The sequence below is a fragment of the Panthera onca genome, chromosome C2, assembly GCF_046562875.1.
Source record: "Panthera onca isolate mPanOnc1 chromosome C2, mPanOnc1 haplotype 2, whole genome shotgun sequence".
Lineage (NCBI taxonomy): Eukaryota > Metazoa > Chordata > Mammalia > Carnivora > Felidae > Panthera > Panthera onca.
Genome location: NC_138347.1, coordinates 8,329,889 through 8,356,704, shown reverse-complemented (window position 1 = coordinate 8,356,704; position 26,816 = coordinate 8,329,889). Strand labels below are relative to the sequence as shown.

At 41.1% G+C, this 26,816-nt stretch overlaps 1 protein-coding gene across 10 annotated transcripts in view; it reads left to right on the top strand.

Annotated features, from left to right (window-relative positions):
* The window catches only part of TTC3 (tetratricopeptide repeat domain 3), a 128,687-nt gene extending 103,583 nt beyond the window's left edge, over positions 1-25,104 (top strand). For 9 of the 10 annotated variants that reach the window (XM_060640850.3, XM_060640852.3, XM_060640851.3 and 6 more), the window contains 11 exons: positions 2,831-2,970; positions 6,797-6,865; positions 8,291-8,387; positions 9,767-9,867; positions 12,798-12,888; positions 13,319-13,420; positions 16,065-16,426; positions 18,198-18,324; positions 18,496-18,630; positions 22,289-22,381; positions 23,555-25,104. In XM_060640850.3, the coding sequence (XP_060496833.3) occupies positions 2,831-2,970; positions 6,797-6,865; positions 8,291-8,387; positions 9,767-9,867; positions 12,798-12,888; positions 13,319-13,420; positions 16,065-16,426; positions 18,198-18,324; positions 18,496-18,630; positions 22,289-22,381; positions 23,555-23,620 (1,383 nt within the window). In that variant the 3' untranslated portion in view covers positions 23,621-25,104. The remainder of the gene's footprint in view (positions 1-2,830; positions 2,971-6,796; positions 6,866-8,290; positions 8,388-9,766; positions 9,868-12,797; positions 12,889-13,318; positions 13,421-16,064; positions 16,427-18,197; positions 18,325-18,495; positions 18,631-22,288; positions 22,382-23,554) is intronic. The other variant, XM_060640853.3, reaches the window with a different exon arrangement.
* Positions 25,105-26,816: the final 1,712 nt, after the last annotated feature.

Genomic DNA, 26,816 nt, shown 5'->3' with positions numbered 1-26,816 from the left:
GCATTTGTAAAAGTAAAGCCTGGGAGCACCTGGGTGGCTCAGTCGGTTAAGCATCCGACTTCGTCTCAAGTCACGATCTCACAGTTTGTGAGTTTGAGCCCCGTGTCAGGCTCTGTGCTGATGGTTAGGAGACTGGAGCCTGCTTTAGATTCTCTGTCTCCCTTTCTCTGTCCCTCCCCTGCTCATGCTCTCTCTCTCTCTCTCTCAAAAATAAATAAACATTAAAAAAACAAACAAACATTAAAAAGCAAGGAGAAACCATTGAACTTGCCAGATAAAGCATGTTTGTAGACCGCCTCTAGGTGAGAGTCATTTAGGCTAGAGAGTGAAGTGTGAACACTTCTAGGCGAGCTGAAGGGGTTCTTCAGAATCCCCGAGTGCGGTGAGGGGCTCTGAGTGCTGAGAGACCTGAAGGAAAGGAAAGGGTGTTTGAAGTATGTGCTTAGGAGGCTGACATACCCTCTGTCAGGGGCACTTAAATCAGGGGTCCAGTGAAACTTGAGGGTGTTGCAGAAGGGTCCTTGGAGGATGGAACAAATGTCAGAAGGAAGGCGGAGGCTACTACAGACAGGACTCTTTCGAGCAGCTTTCAGGGGAGATTCTGCACTTTCCCCTTTGCCTTCCCTGCACCACGTCTCTGCTCCCAGCACCCAGGATAAGACCGTGTCTTCTATAAATAGACTCTCATGGTCTGAGGACTTGCCCTCTGAACCCTGTAGACCTCCTTGCATCCAGTTCACAGTGTAACCAGGTGCATCCTGGAACGAACTGGTGGACATTTAACTGACATTTCTAACATGGCTTTTCATGGGGAAATGCATTCCAGGTTACAACCAACCAACTGGTCAGCGGATTTGGAATAGGGTGGGACTTGCCCATATTGGGAAAGGCTGTTTTGGGGAACAAAGCATACCTGACTTGATTGTGTGCTGTTCTTGTGCTAGAACAGCCTGTTAGAATAGAAGTGTCTGTTGTATAGACAAATAAGACTCAGAAGAATGTTGTTTCTTTCTAAATGGTTATGTTGAAAAGCTGTTTGAATTCAGTATTTTTATTCCTTTGATTTCTAGTCTTTGTCAAACGCTTAGAAATTTCTGCTCTGTCCCATCAAACTGACTGCAGGGCCTGGGGTGCCTGGGTGGCTCAGTCGGTTAAGTTTCCAGCTCAGGGTCCTGAGATCGAGCCCCCTGTCAGACTCCACACTGAGCGTGGAGCCTGCTTAAGATTCTCTCTCTCCCCCACTCTATCCCTCTCCCCTGCTCACTCACACTCCCTCTTTCTCTCTCACTCAAAAGTAAAAAGATTTTTAAAAATGACTACAGGGTCAAAATTATGGGTTCTCACATATTTATTCACAGATTTATTTAAACATCCATATCTAGGTTAATGTGTCTGTTTTCATGCTTCCTAGCCTAGTACATCTTCTGTGCTCTTTTTTGTTAATGGGATTTTTAACTGTTCATCAAAGGTAGAAACCTATCTTTAACTCTGTCAACTTATTTTTTTTTCAATTTTTTTAAATGTTTATTTTTGAGAGAGAGACAGCATGAGTGAGGGAGGGGCAGAGAGAGAGGAAGACACAGAATCTCAATCAGGCTCCAGGCTCTGAGCTGTCAGCACAGAGCCCAACATGGGGCTCGAACTCACAAACTCTGAGATTGTGGCCTGAGCCAAAGTTGGCCACTTAACCAACTGCGCCACCCAGGTGCCCGTAACTCTTCTTTAGGTCACAACTTCTGCTTTAGGTCTTATATCCCACTTAGACATATGGTCTTATCTCTCCTCTTCTTTTAAAATTTCATTTATTTCTTTTTATCATCCCTACCATAATCCTTATTGTCTCTCACTTGGACTATTACAGTGAAATTTTTAAGAAGTTCTACCTTCGTCTAACGTAGTTTTTAACATTAAGGGTTATAATAATGGGCTATGAAATCAGTTTAATGGTGGTGACTGGAATTGTTTTCAATAACTGAATAGATTAAAAATATCAGAAAGCATCTCCGAAAGGGCAGTTCTCTTTCAGTGTGCATGTGTGTGCATATATATATATACATACGGTATGGATTGTTATTAAAACGTAACTGTTGTTTGGGGTCACAGTCAAGAAAATATGAAGGCCACTGATTTGGTCTACCACTTTCATATGGCCTCTTACCTATTCTTTTTTGGTTTTTTTTTTTCCCTCTTACCCATTCTTAATCCATCTCTGCGTCTTTCGCTTATTTTTCTAAAACCAGAATCTACTCATCTCACTACCTTGCTTAAGAGTCTTCACTGGCTCCGTGTTATCTACCGGCTAAAGTCCACCCTCCTTAGCATTACTCACAAGCCCCTTTATAATTTGAACCCAAGTCATCTCGGGTACCATTCTCCCTGCCCTGCCTTCCATATGTCCACCTCGTACTCCAGCCACGTAGTGCCTCTTGCTTTCATTTGTACGTGTCTTACTCTTTTATCCTTCTGCCTCACTATTCCTACTGTTTGGGATCTATTCTCCACATGGCATCTCATCTTTAAAGACAGAAATCAGAAATCACTGTTTTTAAGAAGCCCTTCCCAAATACCAGATAGTCTATCATGCCTCTGTGCCTTTTTGTTTGACAGCCTCCCCCCAGCCTGATTCGGTGAGGACAAGTGAGGCCCAAGGCTGTGTGTCATATGATTCTGTATCCCAGGCTCAGCCCAGGTCCTAAGTGTGCTCTGCTAAACTGGAGTTATTGATTGAACTAATGCACCACCACAATTCTGGTCTTTGGGGCTTTTTTTTTTTTTTTTTTTTTAAGTAAATCTTCCTGTTTATTTAAGTGCTTTCTAAAAATGTTTTCAGATATCAAAGACAGAATTAGATTGGTTCCTTGAAGATTTGGAAAAGGAAATTAAAAAATGGCAACAAGAGAAAAAAGAAATCCAAGAAAATCTAAAAGCACTGAAGAAGAAAATGAAAAAGGTTCTAAATGCCAACGAAACGTAAGTTAACAATTGAAAGGCAGTGATTTTTTATTATTGGGGCTTTTTTGTTGTTATTTTAACATTTTTGATATTCAGTTTCAGACTGTCAGGTAAAGTACAAATTTAAATACTGTTTTCATCTCATTTTAGAGAACGTTCTGTGGGGACTTACCTGAAATTTTTCGTAAAACTACCATGTTTGCCAATCAAGTGGGACTATGAATGAGCAAAGAGCTGACTTCCTTCTAGTCGGGACACCACCCCTTACTGTGAACATTACCTTTGCCCCATTTTTTTCCTTGTCTATAAAGTGAGGGGCTTAGTCTAGATCTAAGGTTCTTTCCTGCACTAAGATTCTGTGATGATTATTTATAATTGCTTTCATCCTGAGCCTTTAAATTACTAAAATTTGGTCTTGTGGTATGAAGGATTTGGTAATGCATACAGGTAATACAGTTGTCAGATGGGCCAAGTTTAAGATTCTCTGTGATCCATTCCTAACCCCTCTCTTCCCTAGTTGGTGACATATCACATGATTCCTCAGCTTAATTGTTACCTACCACTGTGTAACAAAACACTCAAACTTGGTGGCTTACATTAACAGCCATTTTATGTGATGATGATCTTGGAACCTGGTCTGAGTTCCGCTGGGCTGTTCTGCTGGTCTTCACGTGGCAGGGAATTGGCTGGGGCTGGGCTCAGCTGGGATGGATGCTGGGATGTCCTGGCTTTTTCTCTCCGTGTAGTTTCACGGCTGCTCCCTTTCCATGTAGCCTCTTCATGTGACTTTTATCGGTATGGTCTATCCAGGTGGTCTCCAACACAGTAGCCAGGCTTCATATGTGGTGGCAAAGGGCTCCCAAGGGTACGGGAGCAGAAGCTGCCATGCCTCTTGAAGGTTCAGGCTCAGAACCATCAGAGCATTACTTCCACCACATTCTGTTGTGAAAAGCAAGCGGCAGGCCTACTGGAGATTTAAGGGCATGAAGAAGGGGAGGCATGGTTCACGGGGGCCATGCTACCATTCTCACCTTTCAGGACATCCATTTGCCATGCCATAGGATCGACGACTTCATCGTGAGTCTTGCTGGCATTAAATTCGGACGGTTTTTAGGTAATCCTTCCAAGAATGATGAACTATAAAACACCGCCTATGTCTTGTCATTTTGAGTAGGCTCAGAGTAGTTCCATCAGAACACATGTGTGGAAATGATAACGTCTGCAAAGCTCTGTACAGTACCCCCCACCCCATCCATAGGTTCATTTTTCACGGTTTCAGTTACCTGTGATCAGCGGCAGTCAAGCTCAGATGATTCCCCTTCTGACATATTGTCGGAGGGTCAGTAGTCGCCTAGTGCTGTGTCACCCGCCTGCGTCACCTGCCTCACCTCATCATATCACACAGGCATCTTGTCATTTCACATCATCAAGGAAGGCTGGGGACAGTGTAGTAAGATAAGATACATTGAGAGAGAGACCACACTCATACATAACATTCATTACAGTATAGTTGTTCTTATTTATTATTAGTTATTGCTGTTAATCTCTTACTGTGCCTGATTTAGAACTTGAACTTTATCGTAGGTATGTGTATATAGGAAAAAACCTGGGTTTGTTACAGTCCATGGTTTCAGGCATCCAGTGGGGGTCTTGGCACATATCCCTCTCAATATTTGAGCATGTCAGTAGTTAAGTTATTCAAAAATTCAGGAATATTTGTATTTAACATAGATTTTTGTATGCTCAATTCAGATTTACTGTTAAACTAGACAAAATAAATGAGGCTAATAATGATAAGAAAATTTTTTGTGTGTGCTAGCATAAAAATCCATTTCTGTTGAGGAATAAAGTTTTTATTAATTTTTTCTACTTTATTAATACATGTTTTCCTTTTTTCTGTCCCAGTTTAAAGATAAGCTACAGGCTTCTTTATGTGCTTGGCTTTTTGCACTTTGTAAATGATATAAATCTAAATTTTATGTCTGGATTTTAAAGTAAAGCCTCTTTTTATATTAAAAGTTTTATGTAGTCTTAAGTTTTGAAGCAAAACTCTGAGCAGGAGAATAATTGTATAATTAAGCAGTTGACCCTAGAACAATGTGGGGGTTTAGGGGTGCTGACCCCCAACAAGTAACTTTTGACTCCTCCAAAACTTAGCTACTAATAGCCTACTGTTAACTGGAAGCCTCACTGATAACACAATTAACACATATTTTGTATATGTATTATATGCCATAATTCTTGGTAAACTAGAGAAAACAAATTTACTAAGAAAGTCATAAGGAAGGGGCACCTAGGTGGTTCAGTTGGTTAAGCATCAGACTCTTGATTTTGGCTCAGGTCATGATCTCACAGTTTTTGAGTTTGGGCCCCACATCGGGCTCTGAGCTGACAGCTCAGAACCTGCTTGGGATTCTCTTGCTCTCTGCCCCTCCCCCACTTGCACTCTCTGTCTCTGGAAAATAAATAAACTTTAAGTAAAAAGAAATAAGAGAAAGTACATTTTTAGTATTATACTGTATCAAAAAAAAAAAAATCTGTATATATGCACTACACAGTTCAGACTTGTGTTGTTCAAGGGCCAACTGTACTTCCTGTTTTGCAGGAAGTTTTAAAATTTAAAAAGAAAATGGTTTTGTAATCAAAATACCTTAGGTTTACATTCTGGCATGCCAGTTCAGGTCTTTTCATATGCAGATCCCCTCCCCAAGCACCCACCCTTGAAATTTGATCTTGCTGGGATACTTTTTAGTTATTATTTTAATTCAAGTTGGTTGGGGCACGTGGGTGGTTCAGTAGGTTAAGCCTCTGACTTTGCCTCAAGTCACGTTCTCCCAGTTCATGAGTTTGAGCCCTGTGTTGGGCTCTGTGCTGACAGCTCAGAGCCTGAAGCCTGCTTTGGATTCTTTGTCTCCCTCTCTCTGCCCCTCCCCCACTCGTTCATTCATTCTCTCTCTCTCTCTCTCAAAAATAAGCTTTAAAAAAAAATTCGGGGTGCCTGGCTCAGTCAGTTGGGTGTCCAGCTTCAGTTCAGGTGATGATCTCACAGTTCATGAGTTTGAGCCCTGCATCAGTCTCTGTGCTGAGCTCAGAGCCTGGAGCCTCCTTCAGATTCTGTATCTCCCTGTCTCCCTGCCCCTCTCGTACTCGTGCAGTGTCTCTGTCTCAGAAGTAAACATTTTTAAAAAATTAAAAAGTTTTAGAAAGATATATACACTTCGTTTTGCAGGGTGTTAGACTGGATATGTGTGTGTGTTAACTAGGCTGTATTTCTTTTTGAGAGAGAGAGAGCTCGCGCAAGTGGGGGAGGGGCAGAGAGAGGGAGACACACAATCCACAGCAGACTCCAGGTTCTGAGCTGTCAGCGCAGAGCCTGACACAGGGCTCAAACTCATGAACTACAAGATCTTGACCCGAGCGGCAAGTCGGATGTTTAATCAAATGAGCCACCCAGGCACCCCTGTAAGTCCTATTTTAAAGATGAGAAGGCTGTTTTCATTTTGAATGAGAGCCACTGGTTATACTGATGATGATAGACAACACCGATGCTCCTCTGGGTCATGTGGAATCACCTGGAAGTGCTCCTTGAAGTGAACGGAGATAAGGTGTTGTCTACACTGCAAGCATATGACCTAGGGTGAAGACAAGATTTCTGTCCTTTAGGTGTAAAAGGAAAATGACCCAGATTCTTTGCCTATTTAGAAGATAATAGAAATTAAATCAAAATGTAGAAGTTTACAAAATCAAGAAATGTTTGCATCAAAGTAAGTAGAATTTACTATGTGGGATTGTGTTTTTAAATATCCTTGAAAATTAATTAAAATTTGGTGATTTTCTTCCATAGATATACCCAGAAAAATGATGGAAAGGATAAGGAACATGAATTACTTCTGGATCAGTCCCTCGAAATCAGGCAAATTAAGTTTATGTTTGCTTTTACTATTATCTTATACTTTTAATACCCAGAGGCACCAGCACACTAGGCTTCTAAATCTATTGTGGCTTGTCTGTTTCTTTTAAATAATTATGTGTCTCTTTTATTTCTGTTTCTATTTTATTCTTTAAATTAAGGTTTAAATAAAATTATTCTTTGAGTATTTTTATTTTATGATGTTCCTACTACTTTTATTTTACATTGTCAGTATAAAAATCCTGAATTTTATTCGGGGTGCCTGGGTGGCTCAGTCAGTTAGGTGTCCTACTTCAGCAGTTCATGGGTTCGAGCCTTGAGTCGGGCTCTGTGCTGATGGCTCAGAGCCTGGAGCCTGCTTCAGATTCTGTGTCTCCTGCTCTCTGCCCCTCCCCCACTCATGCTCTGTGTCTCTCAAAAAATAAACAATTAAAAAAAATTTTTTTTAATCCTGAATTTATTATTGTTGATTAACTGTTCTTTTCCTTTGAAGTCTCCTGAAACTAAAAATGTGGATTTTTTTTTAAGATTTTATTTTTCAAGTTTATTTATTTATTTTAACAGAGAACACACGTGCTCCTGAGTTGGGATGGGGGATAGGGAGAGGGGGAGAGAGAGAAAGAGAAAGAAAGTCCCAATAGGCTCCTCACTCTGCACTGAGCCCGACGTGGGGTTCAGTCTCATGGACAACAAGATCATGACCTGAGCCAAAATCAAGGGTCAGATGCTTAACCAACTGAGCCACCCAGGCGCCCCTAAAAATGTGTTTTTAAAACTTTTCTTTTGTGTTACTTAAGATAACAATCTCAACTTTATTATGGTGGTGGTTCTACAATTTTAAGTTTATTAAAGATGACAGATTTTTATTATGAACCTATAAAAAGTTTTAAGCTTTGTTAATGGATATAATGTTTTTACCTACGGGTAGTCAATATATTCATTAGTGAAGCAGTTGTGTTCTGCATTTTTCGTTGAATATTGTTTCGCATAGACATTTCCATTCGCATCATGATTCATGGCCTTTTTTTTTTTAAGCCCTTATACACATATTGCCGTGATTACTTTGTAGAGATCACTTTTTTCCTTTGGATGATTTCTTTGTCATATAATGTGTGTCAAAATAGAATTTCCTGACTGGAAGCATGAGGGATGTTCTGTAGCCAGATACGTTGTAGTCCACCTGCCCTGGTAAAAGTGATGAACCAGCTTCTCAGCATTTCCACCAAACACTCAACTTTTAAATCTTATATGTTCCTTTGATCATTTGTGAAGTGCAAAAAGCACATATGAGTGAATCTGTGTGTCAGACACTAAGAAGTTATGTGAGTCTTTCTGTGTCATGATTTCAAAGCTAACCTGGCTTAAGCCTTTAGTTATCTCACTGTTTTTTTTTTTTTTCAAGAAGTTTTTTCTCATTAACATTTGCAGTGATACATTTACAAATGAGAAAATGAAAATAGAAGAGTGCATAAAGAAAGGGAAAGAGAATTATGAAGAGAGTCTTCAAAGAGCAGTGGCTGCAGAGGTGAGCCTGGGACACTTGGTGACGGACAGATGTGGCGAGATTGTTTGCTTTGTGTTTAACTGCATGTGAGGCATAACAACATTGCTGAAAAGTGTGGAGTCTGACGGATAGCCTCTCACCCAGAGTCCTACATCCCAGAAATAGCTACTTTTTTCCATGCATGTCACTTTTTAATGTTTTACCCTTGTGCTTACATGATATTACATAGCTGTACTCAAAGTGAACACCACATTTTGCAGTCTGCTTTCCTTATTTTTATAATTCAGTCGTTTTCCATGCTGTACCTTAGAATGGCTTCATCATCTGTAATCAAGTGGTGTGCCATGAAGTAGCCAACCATAATAGTCACTACTAGAAGAGGAACTTGAAAATAATCCACTCATTAAGAATATACTCTCAAAAAAAAAAAGAATATGCTCTCTTCTTTCCTCAGAAGAATATATACCAATGTCCACATACTATTTGAGATACTACTGAGACAAAAATCAAAATAATGACCTCTGGCTGTATTTTATTGAGTTCCCAAAACATGGTTGTCTTTGTTTTCTCAATTGAGAAGAAATACTACTTGTTGGTATATATATCTATGATTATTCTGGGAAATTAAAAAAAAAAAAAGACTTAGCTTATATAGTCCACAGACATGGGACTTCTGATTAAATATTGACTATGCAGCTGCTCCTAAGGAAAGGATGGGGAAAGAAAAGCTCAAGTGCCTATATTTTATGAGTCCTATGCCTGCATGTATATTTATGAGCTTGGTCAGGTCCCATTTACCACGATTTGGCCAGCCCTTCTGCCTGGTGGGCCCTGTGAAGGTTACTGACACCTGTATTAAAAGAAAGCAGTTCTATATTTCTCGCAGTGCCTCTTACAAAAATGGCCCATAGGCTTGTGGGAAAACCAAAAAACATTCCCCAGAGGCTTTTGAAGCTCATACTGAGAACAGCTTCTCTGAGGCCTTTAAATTTGATAGCGTGCAGCCTGGGGGTAATTGTGCAGGCCCCTGGCCCTCTGCTTACCAGGGACAGGACCACAGATAATGCTCATCAGGCATATACATGCAGGGAACCTGGCTCTGTGTTTGTACATGGCTTAAGCAGTAAGCCATGTGGAAAGTTTAGTATCTGAGAAAAGTACTCTGTAAGGTAAAATAATTTTCCCGTCATTATGTTATTCTGTTTTCAAATCCAAAACTTTGAATTAATTCATGTTGACTTTTGTGAATTACCACATAAGCAAGTTCTAGTGCTTCTGTCATCATCTGTCATTTAAGGAGAAACTTGAAAGTGGCTTAGAATGTTTATGTTTTAACAACCTTAAGATAGTTTCAGTTTCACTGTTTGAAAATACTTCATTGTTATCTAATCTAATGGTAGGTATCTGTGCTTGAAAACTGGAAGGAGACAGAAGTGTACAAATTACAGATCATGGAATCACAAGCAGAAGCGTATCTGAAGTACCTGAAGCTCCTGAGCAGGTACTGTGTGGTGTCACGGGTGTGCTTCCCAGCATGTCGTGTAGGAAGTCCACATTAGAGCTGATTTGACAAAAAAGTCATTACATTATTCAGGACCATTTTATTTTTAATAGTTATACATCAATACATGTTCAGTTGTAGAAAAATCAAAATATACAAACCAAACTGATAACGATTATCCATAATTCTTTTTTTAATGTTTATTTATTTATTTTTGAGAGACAGAGTAGGGGAGGAACAGAGGGAGAGAGAGAACCCCAAGCAGGCTCCTCACTGTCAGCACAGAGCCTGATGTAGGGTTTAGTCCCACGAACCATGAGATCATGACCTGAGCCAAAATCGAGTCGGATGCTTAACCTGTTGAGCCACCCAAACTCCCTGATTATCCATAATTCTTAACGTTTTTTAATTTATTTTTGAGACAGAGAGAGACAGAGCATGAACAGGGGAGGAGCAGAGAGAGAGGGAGACACAGAATTGGGGGCAGGCTCCAGGCTCTGAGCCATCAGCCCAGAGCCCGACGCGGGGCTCGAACTCACGGACCGTGAGATCGTGACCTGAGCTGAAGTCGGACGCTTAACCGACTGAGCCACCCAGGCGCCCCGATAATTCTTAATTAATGTGTAACTAATTAGTATTTTAGAAGAAACCATTAAGTATCTGAAAAAAAGAAAATATATATATATGTATATATATATATATATATATATTTTTTTTTTTTTTTTTTTTTACTAAGTGATGTAAAGGAAACTTCCTTTCGTATCAATAATGACATTTCTCTAACCTAATTTTGAAAAGTTGGATAGTATTCCAGCATACAAATGTGTCATGATTTATTAAACCCCACTGTGATGGTGCATAGTTGGGTTCTTTGCACACTCTGTTAAGAAAAGCTGCATTTCAGTGAGTTTCCTTGTAGCCGCATTTTTATGCACGTTATTAATCATTTCCATGCAATAAATTTCTGGAGTGAAGATCACATTTTCAAGCTTTTTAAACAATTACCTTCTGTAAGAACAATCACTTAACAGTCTTAATGATAGAGTATGGAAATGTCACTTCAGAAGATACTCACCTATGGTCATTTTTTCAACTCTCATAATCTTTACCTGTTTTTGTTGGTTTAGCTTTGATTTTGGAATAAGGTTTACCTGGGAATTCTAGAGGGTCTTCCTCAGTCTAGTCTCTAGCACTATTCTGTGTGGATTTTCACACAAAGGATTATTTCTCATCTGGTCTTTTTATCATTCCACAGTCAGGTTTTTCATCCTTCCCTGTGCTTTTTGCCTTACATTTCAAACCCTCGGTGTTGAGCCACAGGTTCTGTGGGTCACGGGGAAAAGTTTGGATGTGTTGTTATTTCTTCGTTTTTCAAGATTTAGTTTTTTTCACATGAGAAAACCTTTCTAATGAGAGGAAAACTAAGACGCTGATTCGGGTTATAAGACTAGTGCAGCTGAAGTGGAGGCCCAGGGGCTCTGAAAGGCCAGTGTTTGACCTCGTGCACTGTGGTGCCTCTGAGAAACAGAGAGACCTCCTGTCATCTGACAGTGTCGACTTCCTTATTAAATCTCATAGGACACGTAGCTTCTTTCTTAGGGATGCCCTGCTAACTCTCCCATTCCACCAAAGGATAGCAAAAGAGAAAAGATGTAAAAGGAAATGTTCTGGGTTTTCTTTAAGATGTGTAAAGAAAACTGGGTGCTCAATCAGTTAAGTGTCTGGCTCTTGGTTTCAACTCAGGTCAATATTCAAGGTTTGTGGGGCGCCTGGGTGGCTCAGTCAGTTAAACGTCTGACTTCGGCTCAGGTCATGATCTCGCGGTTCATGAGTTCAAGCCCCACGTCGGGCTCTGTGCTGACAGCTCAGAGCCTGGAGCCTGTTTCAGATTCTGTGTCTCCCTCTCTCTCTGACCCTCCCCTGTTCATGCTCTGTCTCTCTCTGTCTCAAAAATAAATAAACGTTAAAAAAAATTTTTTTTTTAAAAAGATTCAAGGTTCGTGAGATCGAGCCCCGCATCAGGCTCCCCATCAACAGCACAGATCCTGCTTGGCATTCTCTCTCTCTCTCCCTCTCTCTCTGACCCTCCCCAACTCACGTGTGTGTGCTCACTCTCAGTCTCTCAAAATTAATAAATAAACAACAAAAAAAAAGATGTGTAAAGAGAGCTGACACAATCACAAATTCATAGTGTTATTGATCTTCCCAGTTAGGAGTTGGAAAGCTTGTTTGTCACTTTCAATAAAGGTGTGGAGGTATAACTTACCAGTGTGTCAGGCCCTACTCTTTATTTTACAATAACGATGTGGGTTTTATTGGAATGTTTCAAGTGTTCCAGGCTGCCTTATAATTTTTTTTAGTGTAAAAACACCCTTTGATGTTAAACACAAATAAGTGAAAAATGGTCAAATCTTCAAATTTAGGGAAAGAAATTAAAATTAAGGAGAATGTTTGCTCTCTGTCCACCAGCTTAGGGGTTTGGGTTAAACAATTAATATTTCCTAAATTGTTTCTAGTGGTGAGTCTATAAGATACATAATTCTTTAAAAATAGGTTTTGGAGGGGCGCCTGGGTGGCTCAGTCAGTTAAGCATCCGACTCGGTTCAGGTCATGATCTCACTGTTTATGAGTTTAAACTCCGCCGCAGGCTCTGTGCTGACAGCTCAGAGCCTGGAGCCTGCTTCAGATTCTGTCACCTTCTCTCTCTGCTCCTCCCCACTTGTGCTCTGTCTCTCAAAAAGAAATAAATGTAAAATAAAATAAAATAAAATAATTTAAAAATCGGTTTTGGTGTGTGTGTGTGTGTGTGGTCATGTGAAATACATCTTTCTGTCATGTTTAAATGTTGTCATTTACACTTCAGTGCTTTTAACTTTTAAAACATTTCTAAAGTAAACATTAAATGGTTTCATGGTTCTCTGCTTTTTCAGTGATTCTGCAGCATATCCTGATACGGAGTCTGATGTACATTCATGGGAATCATTTCTTTGTAAAGTTGGAAAAGAAATTGAGAAAGCAAAGGTAAGTTACAAAATATTTTCTGTCAAAACCTAGATGATTATAGTTCTCAGGAGAGGCTAGTGTCATTGAAACTCTTTCTTTTTTGAGCTGTTAAAGATAATATATATTTTTTATTGTAATTATTAAGAAGAGTTTTTCCTGAAAGTAATGCTGTTTTCTTAATTAACTGTCTTAAACTCTGCCCTTAATTGATAAGATTAGAGAAGTTCCATTTGATAAGGCTTTAGAACATTCTGATTAATGAGGTCTCATTTTGAGTTTCTTTCCTTACAAGAAATAATTGTTCTGATACCTTGCATCTCTGTTATATTTCCTGGAAAATTGTTGACCATTTGTAAATATATAGTAAGGAAAAAAGTATTAATTGACAATTGTGATATTTCCCTGGGAATTTATTAGAAAAACTTAACACTTTTCCTTCTACCTACAGTCTCAATTTGAAGAACAAATTCAAGCAATTAAAAATGGCTCTCGGCTCAGTGAACTTTCTAGAGTGCAGATTCCTGACCTTCCACTTCCTGTCTGTAGCACAGTAAGTCTGTCACAGCTTCTGTCACCACAATTTCTTCCTTATTTGGGCCCAAGTAATTTTTTATTGTTTGTATTCTGGGAGATTGCCTTAATGTTTTCATTATTGGTGCTACTGGTTAACATTTCAAGCTGGATAGTAAACATTCTTACATAAATGGAAGAGGAGTCTTTCTACATCAGTGTCTAAGGACAGGACTGAAGTGAACACAGGGCTGGTACATCTGCTTTCTTTTCTGGATGCTGGCATGTTCTCTGCATTTGAACGAATAATCTAAGAGGAGCAGGTGCCTGTGGTTTAGACCAGCTCTCTCTACTGACACCACCTCAGAGTTAGTCTTATTCCTGGATACTTGTGGGCATAAGACCAAAATTCAGATCTGTGTCCTCATCAAACACAGAGACATACAAAGGTTTTGTTGGTTAGGTCTGTCATAGTTTACTGCTATTTTGAGGTATTTGCTAAAAAATCTTTTGAATAATAGTGACTGCCAAACCTGTCTTTATATTTTAAACTATGCAGCACAGTAAAGAAAAACATGAATTTGATATTGTGGACTTTAAAAATGGCTATACCAGGTATCACTTTATTGTCTTCTGGGGTGCATACTGCTTCTTTAGACACAGAGCAGACGCTCAGCCAATACTAAAATGGCTGAAGCCCAAAGGAGATCAGACTGTAAGAATTTAAAGAAGGACTCTATTCAAGAGTTGATTAGAGGTGGTTTCAGAATATTTTGGCACAACATTAAAACCTGTTTGTGAAGTAGTCTGCTGTAAGGAGACTATTTTCCTTAGCTCCTGATTTGCACCTTCCTGCTACTGCTAGACCTTTGCCTAAACTGTCCTCCAGCCTGGAGCACTAGCCTCACTCTTGGCATTGTGTCTGTACCTGAAAGCCTGGTCAAGGCGGCCCTCATTTGCCCCTCACCCCGTAGCCCTTCTGTCACATGCGCTCAGTCTCCTGAACTGAGGTGACAGGCTCCCTGCACACAGGAGCCTGATCTTGAAAGGCTTTGGCTTGCCAGTACTTTGCACAGTAAGCATTCAACTTGTGGTTTCGTCTGCCAAAACTGTGTTTAAAATGTTAAAAGTCAGCCACCTTGAACTGAGTAAAATATTCTATTGAGTTCCAAAGTTTCTTCTCTCCATAGAAAAACATTTTTTTCTCCATTGAACTGAGTAAGAAGTAGAGTTTTATGTAGAATTAAAGCTCACGTATCATTTATAGTGTTTCCAAGCTTTCATGGCAGACATGGAAGGGGAAAAAATGTGAGATCTCAACAGCATATTCACTACTAACTTTTAGTTCTAGCTTATGTAATTTTATAAACACACAAAAAAATTTTAATACCCAAAACCTTGGGAACTTGTAGGGTGCCAGGCACTTGAGTAAATAAATATTACCCTAAAAACCATTAACTTTGTGTGTCATTTCTCCCCCATTCATTCATTGGGTATTTAGTGGTGATGAAGATTGGATGCAGTCTCTTCCCTCAAAGGACATATGGGTTTGGGAAAAGAGAGATGTTAAGCCCATAATTACAAGTAAAGTGTGCCAAGGTTTTTCATAGGAGCATAAAATGCTATAGCAGCATAAATTAGGAGGCACTAACCTAACGAAGAGGTCCAGACCTCAGCAGAAGATTCCCTGTTGGAGGTCTCAGTGAGTCAGAGATCTGGAATAGGAATTAACCAGGCAAAAGGAGGACATGGGTGTGTGTTTGAGGAGGGGTGGATGGTGTGATATTTGGAGGGTCAGAGTGTTCAAATGGAAGAAACAGCATATTTGGAGGCTAGGAAAATAGGGAACACTTCTTTCATGGATATAAAAGAAGTTTAGTATGACAGAGGGGGGCTTTGGTGAGAAATATTATAAAAGTACCCAAGGGCCAGAACGAAGGGAACTTTGTTCTGTAAGGTGTGTTCAGCAGTTTGACTTTTCCTGAGGTCACTAAGAACCCAATGCAGGTTTCAAGTAAGGGGACGACTTGGCGCTGTTCCTGATGGCTGTCAGCTTGCCCACAGTATGAAGTGGCAGAGGGGCTCACTGTCACCAGCCATGTCATGGATCAGAGAGTGGTTGTGGGGTTGGAGGGAGAGCAGGGTCAGAGACCGAGCTGAGCCTGCTTTTGGAGACACTGAGTTTAAGTGTCCTTGGAATCACCCAGTGGATTTGCCTAATAAGGGAGTTTGAATTTGCAGGTTTGGATCTCAGGCAAATATTCTAGACTAGGATCTTGTAAAAAGCGGGCGTTATTAGTACCTAGCACATAGTCTCTGAGGCATAAGAGAGTGTGAAATGTCCTGGGGAGAGGGTGTAGCAGGGGCTGGAGATGCACCCCCCTCCCCCAACAGCATAAGGAACTGAGCGTCCACATTAAGGCACAAACAGGTGTAAGCACTGCAGGGAGAGCTGAGAAGGAACTCCAGAGAGGGAGAGGGAGGCCAGCAGTGCAGAGCCCAGAGAAGCTCATTTTAAAGTGAAGGCGACCAGCAGTTTTTTAAAAACAAAAACATTTAATTCATTGGAGTCAAGTTCCCCATGCACTTGAGCACCCAGGTTTATTATAGTCGTGCTTATTCGTCAGTGTTTGTCCACAGATGTTTCTCTTAGTGATCCAACGACTGTGGTGTGTTCTTCCCAGATTCCTCCTAAGTTACTTCCCGAGTCTTCAAGCCATGACGATCACGGAACTGCCGCTGCCAGCACTTCTGCAGATCGTGGGACTGGAAACCAAACAACAGGTCCCAAGGATTCAAGTCTGGTCTCCGCCAGCGATGGCCCAGTGGGGGCTTCCTCTCCTCCATTGTCGGGATCGCTCTCCTGTCAGCCTGGAGTCACCCAGCTGCCAGAGTGTAAGAGCACGGGCCAGGAAACTCTGTCAAAACAAAGCCTTGTGGCTGATCAGAAACTATCAGGACGTGCTACTTGGTCAAGCCAGTCTCCAAAAAAGCCGTTCAATAGTATTATTGAGCACCTGTCAGTGGTATTCCCATGTTACAACAGGTACGGCTATAAATTGTCTGTGACTCTGTTAAATATCTTAATGAACTGAGGTTTCCTGATCAGATAACATTTTGGCCAGTTAAGGGCTGAGGTGGAAACAACTCCATAATCGTTTTATTCAAAAAGACAGGTGCTACATTTCTTCCCTTTTTTGTAAACATGGAGGTGAGCATTTTCAAACCAACCTTTTGATGCACATATCTAGATTGAAAACACTGAACACTGGTTACTCCATACTCATCAGAACCCAGGGCAATTTGCCTAGATTTTGATGAGATCATTAACATGCTCTAGTCCTAGTTATGGAACCCCTAAATGAAAATAAAACTGTAGAAGCACCTGGGTGGCTCAGTTGCTTAAGCATCCGACTCTTGGTTTCAGCTCAGGTCATGATCTCACGGTTCGTGAGTCCAAGCCTCATGTCGGGCTCTGTGCTGACAGCTGCAGAGCCTGCTTGGGATTCTCTGTCACCCTTTCTCTCTGCCCCTCCCCTGCTGTCTTTTCTCTCACTCTCTCAAAATAAACATTAAAAAACAAAAACAAAAAACTGCAAAACACTAGTTTTATATCATTTAGGCAAAGAAATACCACATAGCCAGGAAAGTGGCAGCAACTTAGACCTTGCTCGACACCTCTGATTTGTTTAGAGGTGTGAGGTCCGAAAGACTAGATGTAATCTGATAGTGAATCAGGGTTGTGGGTGTGTTACAGAGGGTCCTCTGAGGGTGGGGAGCACTGCTTTATCTCAGCCAGTGTTTCCACCTCCAGCCTCTGGCCTTGCTGTCTGGGTTGGTATGAAGGAGGAGAAGTATTCCTTGTCTCAGCCAGGAGAGAAGGAAAGGCAGTGTCTCTGGGATACAGCTAGGAAAAGAGGAATGCACATCCCTGGATGACCCTCTGTGCCCTGTTCCATGTTATTTCTGTCTTTGATATTAGTTACAGGTTTTGAAATTACACAGTTGAAGCAAAGTAGTGGTTAAATTATGATTGAGCAGAATTAATGTTTTGCATCTGTTGGCAGAGCCCTTCTTATTTGAAAACAGGTATATGCACATGGGCATATTTAGCCCTGCCCAAGTTTGAGAAACATTTTAAGTTCTCTCAATAGCAGTTCCCATGCCAATTGTAAAAATACTCAAGTTGTAATTAGCCAAAGTACCTTAGAAATAAATTGTTTGCAATCCTGACTAAATTTGGGAGCGTTTACACCACCAAGTAGAAATGCATCCTAATTTTCTGAAAGTTAAAACATTTGAGGGATTAGTGCTACAAATAACAAGTTCCTGTTGATTAATGGTTTAATTCCATCCACTGCTACTTGTGAAAAATTCAGGCTTGGAAAACCTTGTCAGATTTTTTTAAAGAAGGCAGTCAGCAAATCTAATTTCCTCTTGGGTAGAAAGAGATTTTGTTGATTTCAAGTCAGAACCAATGTTGTCTGCTCAGTCAGTGATTTAGCATAAAGCTACAATATACCCAGGCTGTAGGAAGTCAGGTTTCTAGGTAGAGATGGGTATCTCAAGTAGATCTAGTGATACACTGTTACTTTGACATTCTAGTTAAATAAATAGTTAGAAATACCGGAATTTTCATAACTGCTTGGAAAGAGTGATTCCCCTGCTTTTATATACCGTTGCTATTATTTACAAATTTATTTTGTTTGTATGTATTTGGTTTGTTTCTTTTAGCTGTTAATATCGGCACACAGTATTTCTTTACAGTAGAAAACCTTGAGTTTCTCTTGTCATTTGTGTCCACTTTCTCTTTTTAGCACTGAGCTTGCTGGTTTTATTAAAAAAGTGCGAAACAAGAACAAGAACTCACTGTCAGGATTGAGTATTGATGAAATTGTCCAAAGAGTGACAGAACACATTCTAGATGAACAGAAAAAGAAAAAGGTCAGTGTTTCATCCAGATACAATAAAATGGTCCACTTTATTTATAAAATAAGAATTTATAAAAAAAAAAAATGCATCCAGCCAAAATGTGGAGAACACTTCAATAAAGACAGAAGACGGGCAAGCTTTTGGATTACTGAACTTGCTTCACTCCCCGCATTATCTCTGCAGCCAACTTCAGGAAAGGACAAGAGGTTGTCTGAGCCCAGCTCTGCTGCTACTGTGACCACTGCCTCCCAGGGCCCATCCTCCCTGACTGCTGGACCGTTGCCCAAAACCAAGGGACAGAAGGCAGAAGATATCCCTGTGAGTATTGTATGTGTGGTCAGTTTGTGTTTTTTTGGGGTTTTTTTGTTTTGTTTTTTTTTTAACATTATTTATTTTTGAGACAGAGAGAGACAGAGCATGAGCAGGGGAGGGTCAGAGAGAGAGGGAGACACAGAATCCGAAACAGGCTCCAGGCTCTGAGCTGTCAGCCCAGAGCCCGATGTGGGGCTCGAACTCATAGACTGTGAGGTCATGACCTGAGCTGAAGTCGGACGCCCAACCGACTGAGCCACCGAGGCGCCCCTCAGTTTCTTTTTTTAATGAAGAAGAAGAGGGAGACAAAATTTAACAATTTTAGCCCCATTCTCTTCATTTCTAGACCTAATTTATTTGATCTTAAAATTAGAAACCTGGGACGCCTGGCTGGCTCAGTCAGGGGAGTGTGTGACTCTTGATCTCAAGGTCATGAGTTTGAGCTCCACGTTGGGCGTGGAGCCTACTGAAAAAAAAAATTAGAAACCAAATTTAGATGTACTTGAGTTTCCCATTAGGACAGTCTGTGACCAGTAAGGCCATCTCTGCTTTTATGGGAACCTGGGGCTCCTGTTGGGAGAAGCGCCTACCCCAAGAAAGTTCCAGCCACATTGTGGAAACTGGGCCTTCAGACAGTCAAGTACAAGTTAATTTTTTATATCACATGTGATATTTTGAGTAGTTCGGGAAAATGATTTTTGAATCATTTTATGCCGTGTCACCACGGGCTTTGGAATCACACAGACTTGGTTTTGTCACTTAGTAACACTGTGAGCTTAGTTCTTACCTGCTTGTTGAAGTTGCTATCTGGATGAAGTGCTACATTAGAATTACCAGGGTCAAGCTGTGTGTCCAGGAGGGTCTGGCTGCTTCCCTTCCCTCTCCCCTTGAGTGCCTGGAGGGGGTGTGGGTGGGTAGGACACTGGAATGGGCTGAACTTGCCTTTAATTTGATACACAGATTTTAAATGTTTATTGTTCTTTTAGAACAATAAATGTTCTAGAATGTTACATTTATATAGATCTTTTTATAAAGTACTGTGGCATCGATGATCTCAATTGAGAAGACATTGTAATTGTCTTTGTAATGAGGAAACTGAGGCACAGATGGCAGCTTGCCAGCATTCCCTCATTTGATCTGGGTGTGCAGCATTTAATTCCCTAATCCTCACCACACAGACCCAGCTGACACCGGGACTGCGTACCAGGGACCAAACGTGTGGTTGAAAGAGACGCCATCACCTCCGTGGCTCAAGGCCACGGGCTCCAGATTGAATTCTGATGCAAAGCATGTTTTTTCCCTTTTGTCCAACTGTGGTATCAGAATTTAGATGAAATCAAAATTGCAATAGATTTTGGCCCCGTAGTGGAGTCAGTGATGCATGATTGGACAGAGTACTAGTTTGCTGACGAACTAAGCAGTGAATCTTTTTGTGAACTTGTTTTTATTCCTCCCGTACATTTTCATTTTCCACTATTCGTTGGAGATTTTCCAGACCTCATACACTCAGTTCCCAGAGTGTCTAACTCCAATGAGAAAGTTTATGAGCATGCAGAACATTCCTGCAAGGCCTGGCTGGAGTGCCTCCCTCTCCCCAGGCTGTCCCTGACTGGCCACAGGCTGTGTGGTCCTCCAACCAGGTCCTCAGAGCATCTTCACGGACAGCCCCACCCCCAGACAGACGGCAGTCACCTTCTGCAGAGAGATGGCTTTCTGCTTCACAGTTGATGTTGATAGTAATAAAGTTGTAAAAGTTGACTTACAAGAAAAAAATATATTCAAACTGGGACTTAGTTTGATCATCGTGGGTAGTTTTTTAAGGATTAAAAGTAGTTTGCTTTATGTTTTTAAATTACAAAACCAATATGTGTTAATAGTAGGAAACACAAATAAAAAGCATTTAAAGCCTCCCAAAATCCAGTCTCTAAGGTAACCAGTATTATGAGGTTGGTATTTCTAACTCTTTTGTATGTGTGTTTATGTGTGGATTTAGTCATACTTTTTGTGTCTTTTTTTTTTTTTTTTTTTTTTTTTTCACTTAGAAATGTATTGTAGCGATCTTTCCATGCTAGGAAATAGTCAAGTTAACTGTGGGTTTTTGAGCCAAATCTAGCTCTGAGCTCTGCAGAGGCCTTACCATTCCTTTCCCCAGGACTGACCCCTCTGTTGCTTCCCTGACCCTCCCATCAGGGGCCACAGAGAGGAGCTAGAACACCTCATTCTGCTGCATCTGCCCGGTCAGTGTCAGAGGAGAGACAGAAAACCCCATTCAGCAGTTCAGGGTCTTCAGAGCCTTTTGCCCCCCTCTGCATCCCTGACCTTAATCCCACTGCCAGGGCTGCTTCCGTGCACTTGCCTGACAGTTGGTGGAGAATCCGTTTGGGGCCAGGTTCCTTGTCAGTTGCTAAGGTTGTAGATGAATGAGGCTCCTTCCTGCCATCAGGGTGCTCAGAGTTTAGAGGGGAAGAGGAGTGGAAAATACTGGTGCAGTGTGGGGAGGTGCTGTGAGTCGTATGGAGAACTTGTGCCTGGTGTCCCGGGTGCCTCTCGGGCTCTGCTGTCACAGAAATGCCGTCTGTGCTCACCAGACTGTGTGCCCCTGCTGGAGACTCTCCCATTCAACTCTGCGCCCTCGTGCCCCACACAATCCCTGACCTTGGTGTTTGCTGAATGAGCCATCAGATTGTTTTGTTTTGATTTGTACACGTAATCTACATTCATAGAAACTTTAGAAAATAGGAAAAAAAGTTAAATCTCGCTGGACGAAAAGTAACCATTTGTCCACATTCTGTATCTTTCCAGCCTCTTTCCTGGGTATCTCTCTCTACACCCATTCTCTTTATTTTTAAAAAATTAAGTATGTGATTATATGATACGTACTGTTTTGTAACTTGCTTTTATTCAGATGTTAGTCGTGACCAGCTTTTTGTGTCAGGGATCGTGGACTTCAGTGATTTCAGTCAGCCCCACACGAGTCCATGGTGTGGATCATCATTTACGTTTGTATCTCCAGCTGTTAGATAATTAGATGAATGATTGGTTTATAGTGTTCATACCATAGTTTAGGTGTGAGGTGGGATAATTAGAAATTTGTAGTAATTTCCTGGGAATCTATCAACCGTATAAAATATTTTTTTCTCTGAGAAAATTAGAACTTCAGAAGTATATTTTTTCTTTTGTATGTCTTTGTTTTTCTTTTTTTAACGTTTATCTTTGAGAGAGAGAAAGCACGTGCATCTGCATGTGCGCAAGGGAGTGGCAGAGAGAGAGGGACGCTGAGAATCCAAAGCAGGCTCCTCGCTGTCAGCGCAGAGCCCGACATGGGGCTTGAACTGACGAACTGTGAGATCGTGACCTGAGCCGAAGTTGGACACTTAACTGACCGAACCACCCAGACACCACCCCGTCTATATTTTTTCTTCAACGCTGTTGAAAAATAAGTTGTTCCCAACTGAAGGCTACTGGTGGGGTATTGGGTGTGGGGATGGGCTAAATGGTGACGAGCATTAAGGAGGCACTTTGTTGGGATGAGCACAGGGAGTTATGTGTAAGTGATGAATCACTTAGTTCTATTCCTGAAACCATTATCACGCTGTAGGAAGAGCTCATATAGTAAAAAGGAATTTAGTTATTCTTTATTATTGGAATATATTTGTTCCCACAGGCACCGGGTGCAGCTTCCTGTGAAATATGCCATGAGGTATTCAAATCCAAAAATGTGCGTGTACTAAAATGTGGGCACAAGTTTCACAAAGGGGTAAGAATTATCTTCGGCCATCCTCCTCTTGAATTTTGACTATGAAGTATTTTGAAAATAAAAGGGAACTTTTTTTTCTAGGTGTCAATACTTCTTGGGGTTTCAAAGCACTTTCTTTATAAGCCAGTGTTCCTTGTCTCCCTTTCCAAAAATTGCTGCTGTGGCGAGGGAGAGAGGCCTGGGGTGTGCACACTGTCCTTTCCATCCATCACATCATGGGTGGAGGAGAACAATCCTAGTCGGCTCCATCAATCAACTTGGTTGGTGCTGAAATTCAAAATAATACTAGTTTCTTGGAAGGTAGCTTCTTATGTATATGACTGAATAGGTGCACAGTGCAAGAGTTTGTCAGTTTCGTGCAGTATAGGAAGTTTGACATTTTAGAGGAGAAAAGCTAAGTTTAACTGGATCCATTGTGCCTGATTCTAGGAGATTCTGGCTTGTACCCTTCCAGGATCTATAGGTAGTTATCTTGGTTGCTGTGAGCATTCATTCTGCACCCCTGCTGCTGGCTGGAACAGATCAGGTCTCTGCCATGTCTGTTTATTAATCCCTTCAGAAAAGGGATAAATACAATATATTCACTAGGTGGGGTCAAGACAGCTTGTAGTCTCTTGCATGGCCTGTCTCCTGCAGGTATAGGGGTGTTGTGCCTGCACTTCCAGACTTAACACACACACCCAGCTTGGTAGCAGCAACACACCGTCCACGAGCAACTTGGGACCACAGTGGGTAGACAGGCTCCAGTCAAGGCTGCAGTATGCAGGCTGGTGGGGTGTTACAAGGTCCAAGACCAGGCAGGAGAGGATCGGTTAACTATTAGGTGAGTGAGTCCCAGGGCCAAGAAAATGCCAACCTCTGGAACTCAGAGCACTGACATGCCAAGGCTGAAGCTGGAGTGTGGGGCAAGTGGAGGGGCAAGGGGCAAGGCCGTCCCCCTGAGGTCAGGTTGGAGGCCCAGAGTGCATGGGTCAGATCCTGAGGGGAGATTATTTGTTCTGAGGCTTGGGGCACACTCCTAGCTTGAGTAGGCTTCTGTGTTCCTCAGTGTTGGGAGCTCCAGGCCCCATCAGAATTAGAAGTGAAGTTAACCATGTCCTTTGAGCAGCACAGGAGAGCTCAGGCTCCACGTGCCCCTAAAGGCACTGACTGATTTTGTTTTCTCATTTTCAGTGCTTTAAGCAGTGGCTGAAAGGGCAGAGCACTTGCCCGGCCTGCCTTGATCAGGATCTCCTGTAAGAAAAGTAGCCGACACCTTCTGGAAGAGGCCAGTCTGCTTTTGTAGGTAGTCACAGTTCACTGAAGAGTCATTTACTGGTTTGTTGAATTGGGAGAATAACGATATATTACTTCTGGTATAAAAGGCAAACATTTGGAGATCCTTTGCACTGTGTGTCACAGCGCTGGTAAATGGAAATCTTTAATATAGTTGATAGTAATTTCCCTGCTCTTATTAAACACTTTGATAATAGCAAATAGTGGCTAATAAAAGTATGTGTAACCACATTCCTAAATTGTTGGGGCTGCTTACAGAGGTACTCTCTGAGACTGAAGTGTTGTTTGGAAAGTGTTGTGAGCACCTCAAAGCAGTACTTGAATTGTAAGTATTCTGACCTGTTAAAGTGCCCCCAGTTAAAATTTTTACGAGTCAGTATTCCTTATAAAATGCCTACATTTTTCCTCAGAAATTCTGCACTTAAATGGGCGTAAGCAAACACATTTTAATAATCTATAGTAAATGGTAACATATCGGCTGATTTAAACCAAAAGATTTAAATCTCCTTTTCATGTAAACACCATGTGATTTTGCTTTTCCATTTCATTATTTTATATCCCTGGTAGATTTATAAAGGACTTAGTTTTCATCACCTAAAGGTATAATTTGATTTTTGAAAATTGGTTACAAACACTTTCTTATTAGTGTCAGCCAAGACTTTTTTTGCCCTGAAAATTGAGGCTACGTGTTCATCCCCCAACCCTACACTTGGAGCTTCTTCTTTCCATACCTTACTCTTAGGAGCAGCATTTGTCCTTCTTCGTGATGACAGGTGTTTGGGTGTCTCTGTCTGATGCATAGCGGGCACTATGGGGAAGTAGTCCCCGTCATTCCCCTCCCTGTCCCACCACCACAGAGAGATACTTGTGTAAGTAGACAGTCCTGAGGCGTCCGTGTTTTGCTCGCTCCATGTGTGACATTTGTGTGGAGTAATGCATGCGCTCTTGTACTGTGGTGTGAGAACAAAACTCTACATTAGAATCTGTTAAAATATTAGATAGCTTTAGTGACTTATAAACAGTGGTAAATGCAGAACCACGAATTGTAGATACATTCCATTTCTCTCAGACGTCAAAAAATGTTTTTCATTGTGTTCTTTGTTCCCCTGGAAGCTCACAGTCCCAAGTTCGTGAGCTGATTTCATCACCTTCTTCAGCCTTGGTTCCCTGTGAGTTTTGATGTCGTGGTGACTTAGTCCACTGACACTCACTCTGTATTTTGAAGCAGATTCTCTTTGTGGGTCCCTGAAACATCGTCTGCATGTCCTTAATAACTGAGAACGGTAGATAGGAAGATATGTGGGGACCAGTATGTAGCAGCAGGTACAAAGGCAAGGAAGAGCAGCTAGAGGGTGAGAACATGCGTTTTGTACATCAAACAGATACTTGTGAACATGCCTTACCCATGTCCTGTTGTAAGTTTCAAAATAAAGAGCATTCTAGAATAACATCAGTTTACTGTCATGCTTGTCCATCGTTTGTCAATTTTTTAAAAGGATTCTACTAGAAAACTCAAGGCACATACAAATGTTATCTTTGGTTGGAAAAGAAGAGCCATGATATGTCCAGAGTCTAACCAAGGATCTTAGGAAATTATGAGCCTCTGTGCCTACATAAAGGTTGCTAAGCTCAGTTTCACAAGATTGGCTATTTAATTTGTGAATGGAAGGTTTATACACAGATGATAGAATTTACTGTTGAGCTAATGTAAGGCTTTTCATGTGAATACGAATAAGAATGCGCAAGTCGATCTCTCATTACAATCCTCAGTATCCGTTTTCCCTTGAGGCGCTTGTGGATTCATGGACTACTAAGGCCAAGCAGTAAGGTCTCTGTTGGAGAATTCTGGTGAGCACTAAGGGGTGATTGAGGAAATACCACTATGTGTTTTTAATCTGATAGCATTTAATTAAAAATAAAATGTAACTTAAAGCAGTGACTGTTCCTAAGAGCTTCCATTCTTTTCCCTGCTGAGCAGCTTCGTCTATGCTATAAATATTGGGTAATCTAATATAAAACTGAAATGGTGCCCCAGCAATGCAAATGTTACTATGTTTTCTAAGGTAATTTCTAAGACTGGAGGTAGGTGGGCAGAGTGGCCACACTACAACACGGAAGCAATGGAACTATTTTATTTTAGGTAGTTTTTAAATCTGATGACCCTCTCTGGAGAAATGGATTAAGGGAAACAGAAGAGACAGTAGCAAAGGTGGAAACTCCTCTTATCACACGAGGTACTTGGTACTTACTACGTGAGGTACGTGAGGAAACTCCTCTTATTACATGAGACTGATAAAAAGCAGGTGGTAAAGTCTGTCAGAAAAAGGACCAAGAGCATCACTACGATCCTTTGTAAAAGAAATAGGAAATACATTTAGGTATTCTAAACTTTAATCAAACTATATTAAAAGAATAGCTATGAAAACAATTGATCAGTCATGTCTGATCCCATTTTTAATGTTCTCCTTCACTCTGCCATGGTCTGAAAGGAGCCATCCGCCTTCATGTAGCCATATACCTTAAGCACTGGGCTAGATGTTTTGATACAGCGGTGAACAAGAGAGCAGGACTCTCTGAAATTTGTCCTCCAGCCGAAGAGATAGTAAGTGTGTGATTTCTGGTGGCAAGAAGGGCTTTGAAGAAGTAGGTATATAGATTAATGATATTCTTGTAGGGCACCTGGGTGGCACAGTCAGTTGAGTTTCTGACTCTTGATTTTGGCTCAGATCGTAATCTTCATGGCTCGTGAGATTGATCCCCATGTTGGGCTCTGTGCAGACTGTGTGGAGTCTACTTGAATTTCACTCTCTCCCTCTCTCTCTGCCTCTCCCCTGTTCTGATTCTCTAAATAAATAAATAAATAAATAAATAAATAAATAAATAAATAAACTTTATTAAAAAATAATATTCTTGTAAAGTGTTTAGCAAGGTGCCTAGCACATAAATACTTGACAAAAGGAAATTAGTAACTGTTACTAAGATTAGGTCCTGGAGATTGCACAAGGAAAGAGTTTGGTGGTCCTGTATAAGAAAGGCCTTGTTAGATTAAGAAGTAGAATTTCTCAGTGTAGCCCAGACTGCCGAATGTGATCAAGTGGACAAGAAAGCAGAAGAAATCAAATCACCTCAAAGTCATTTGGAAAATAACAGCTTTGTTCCA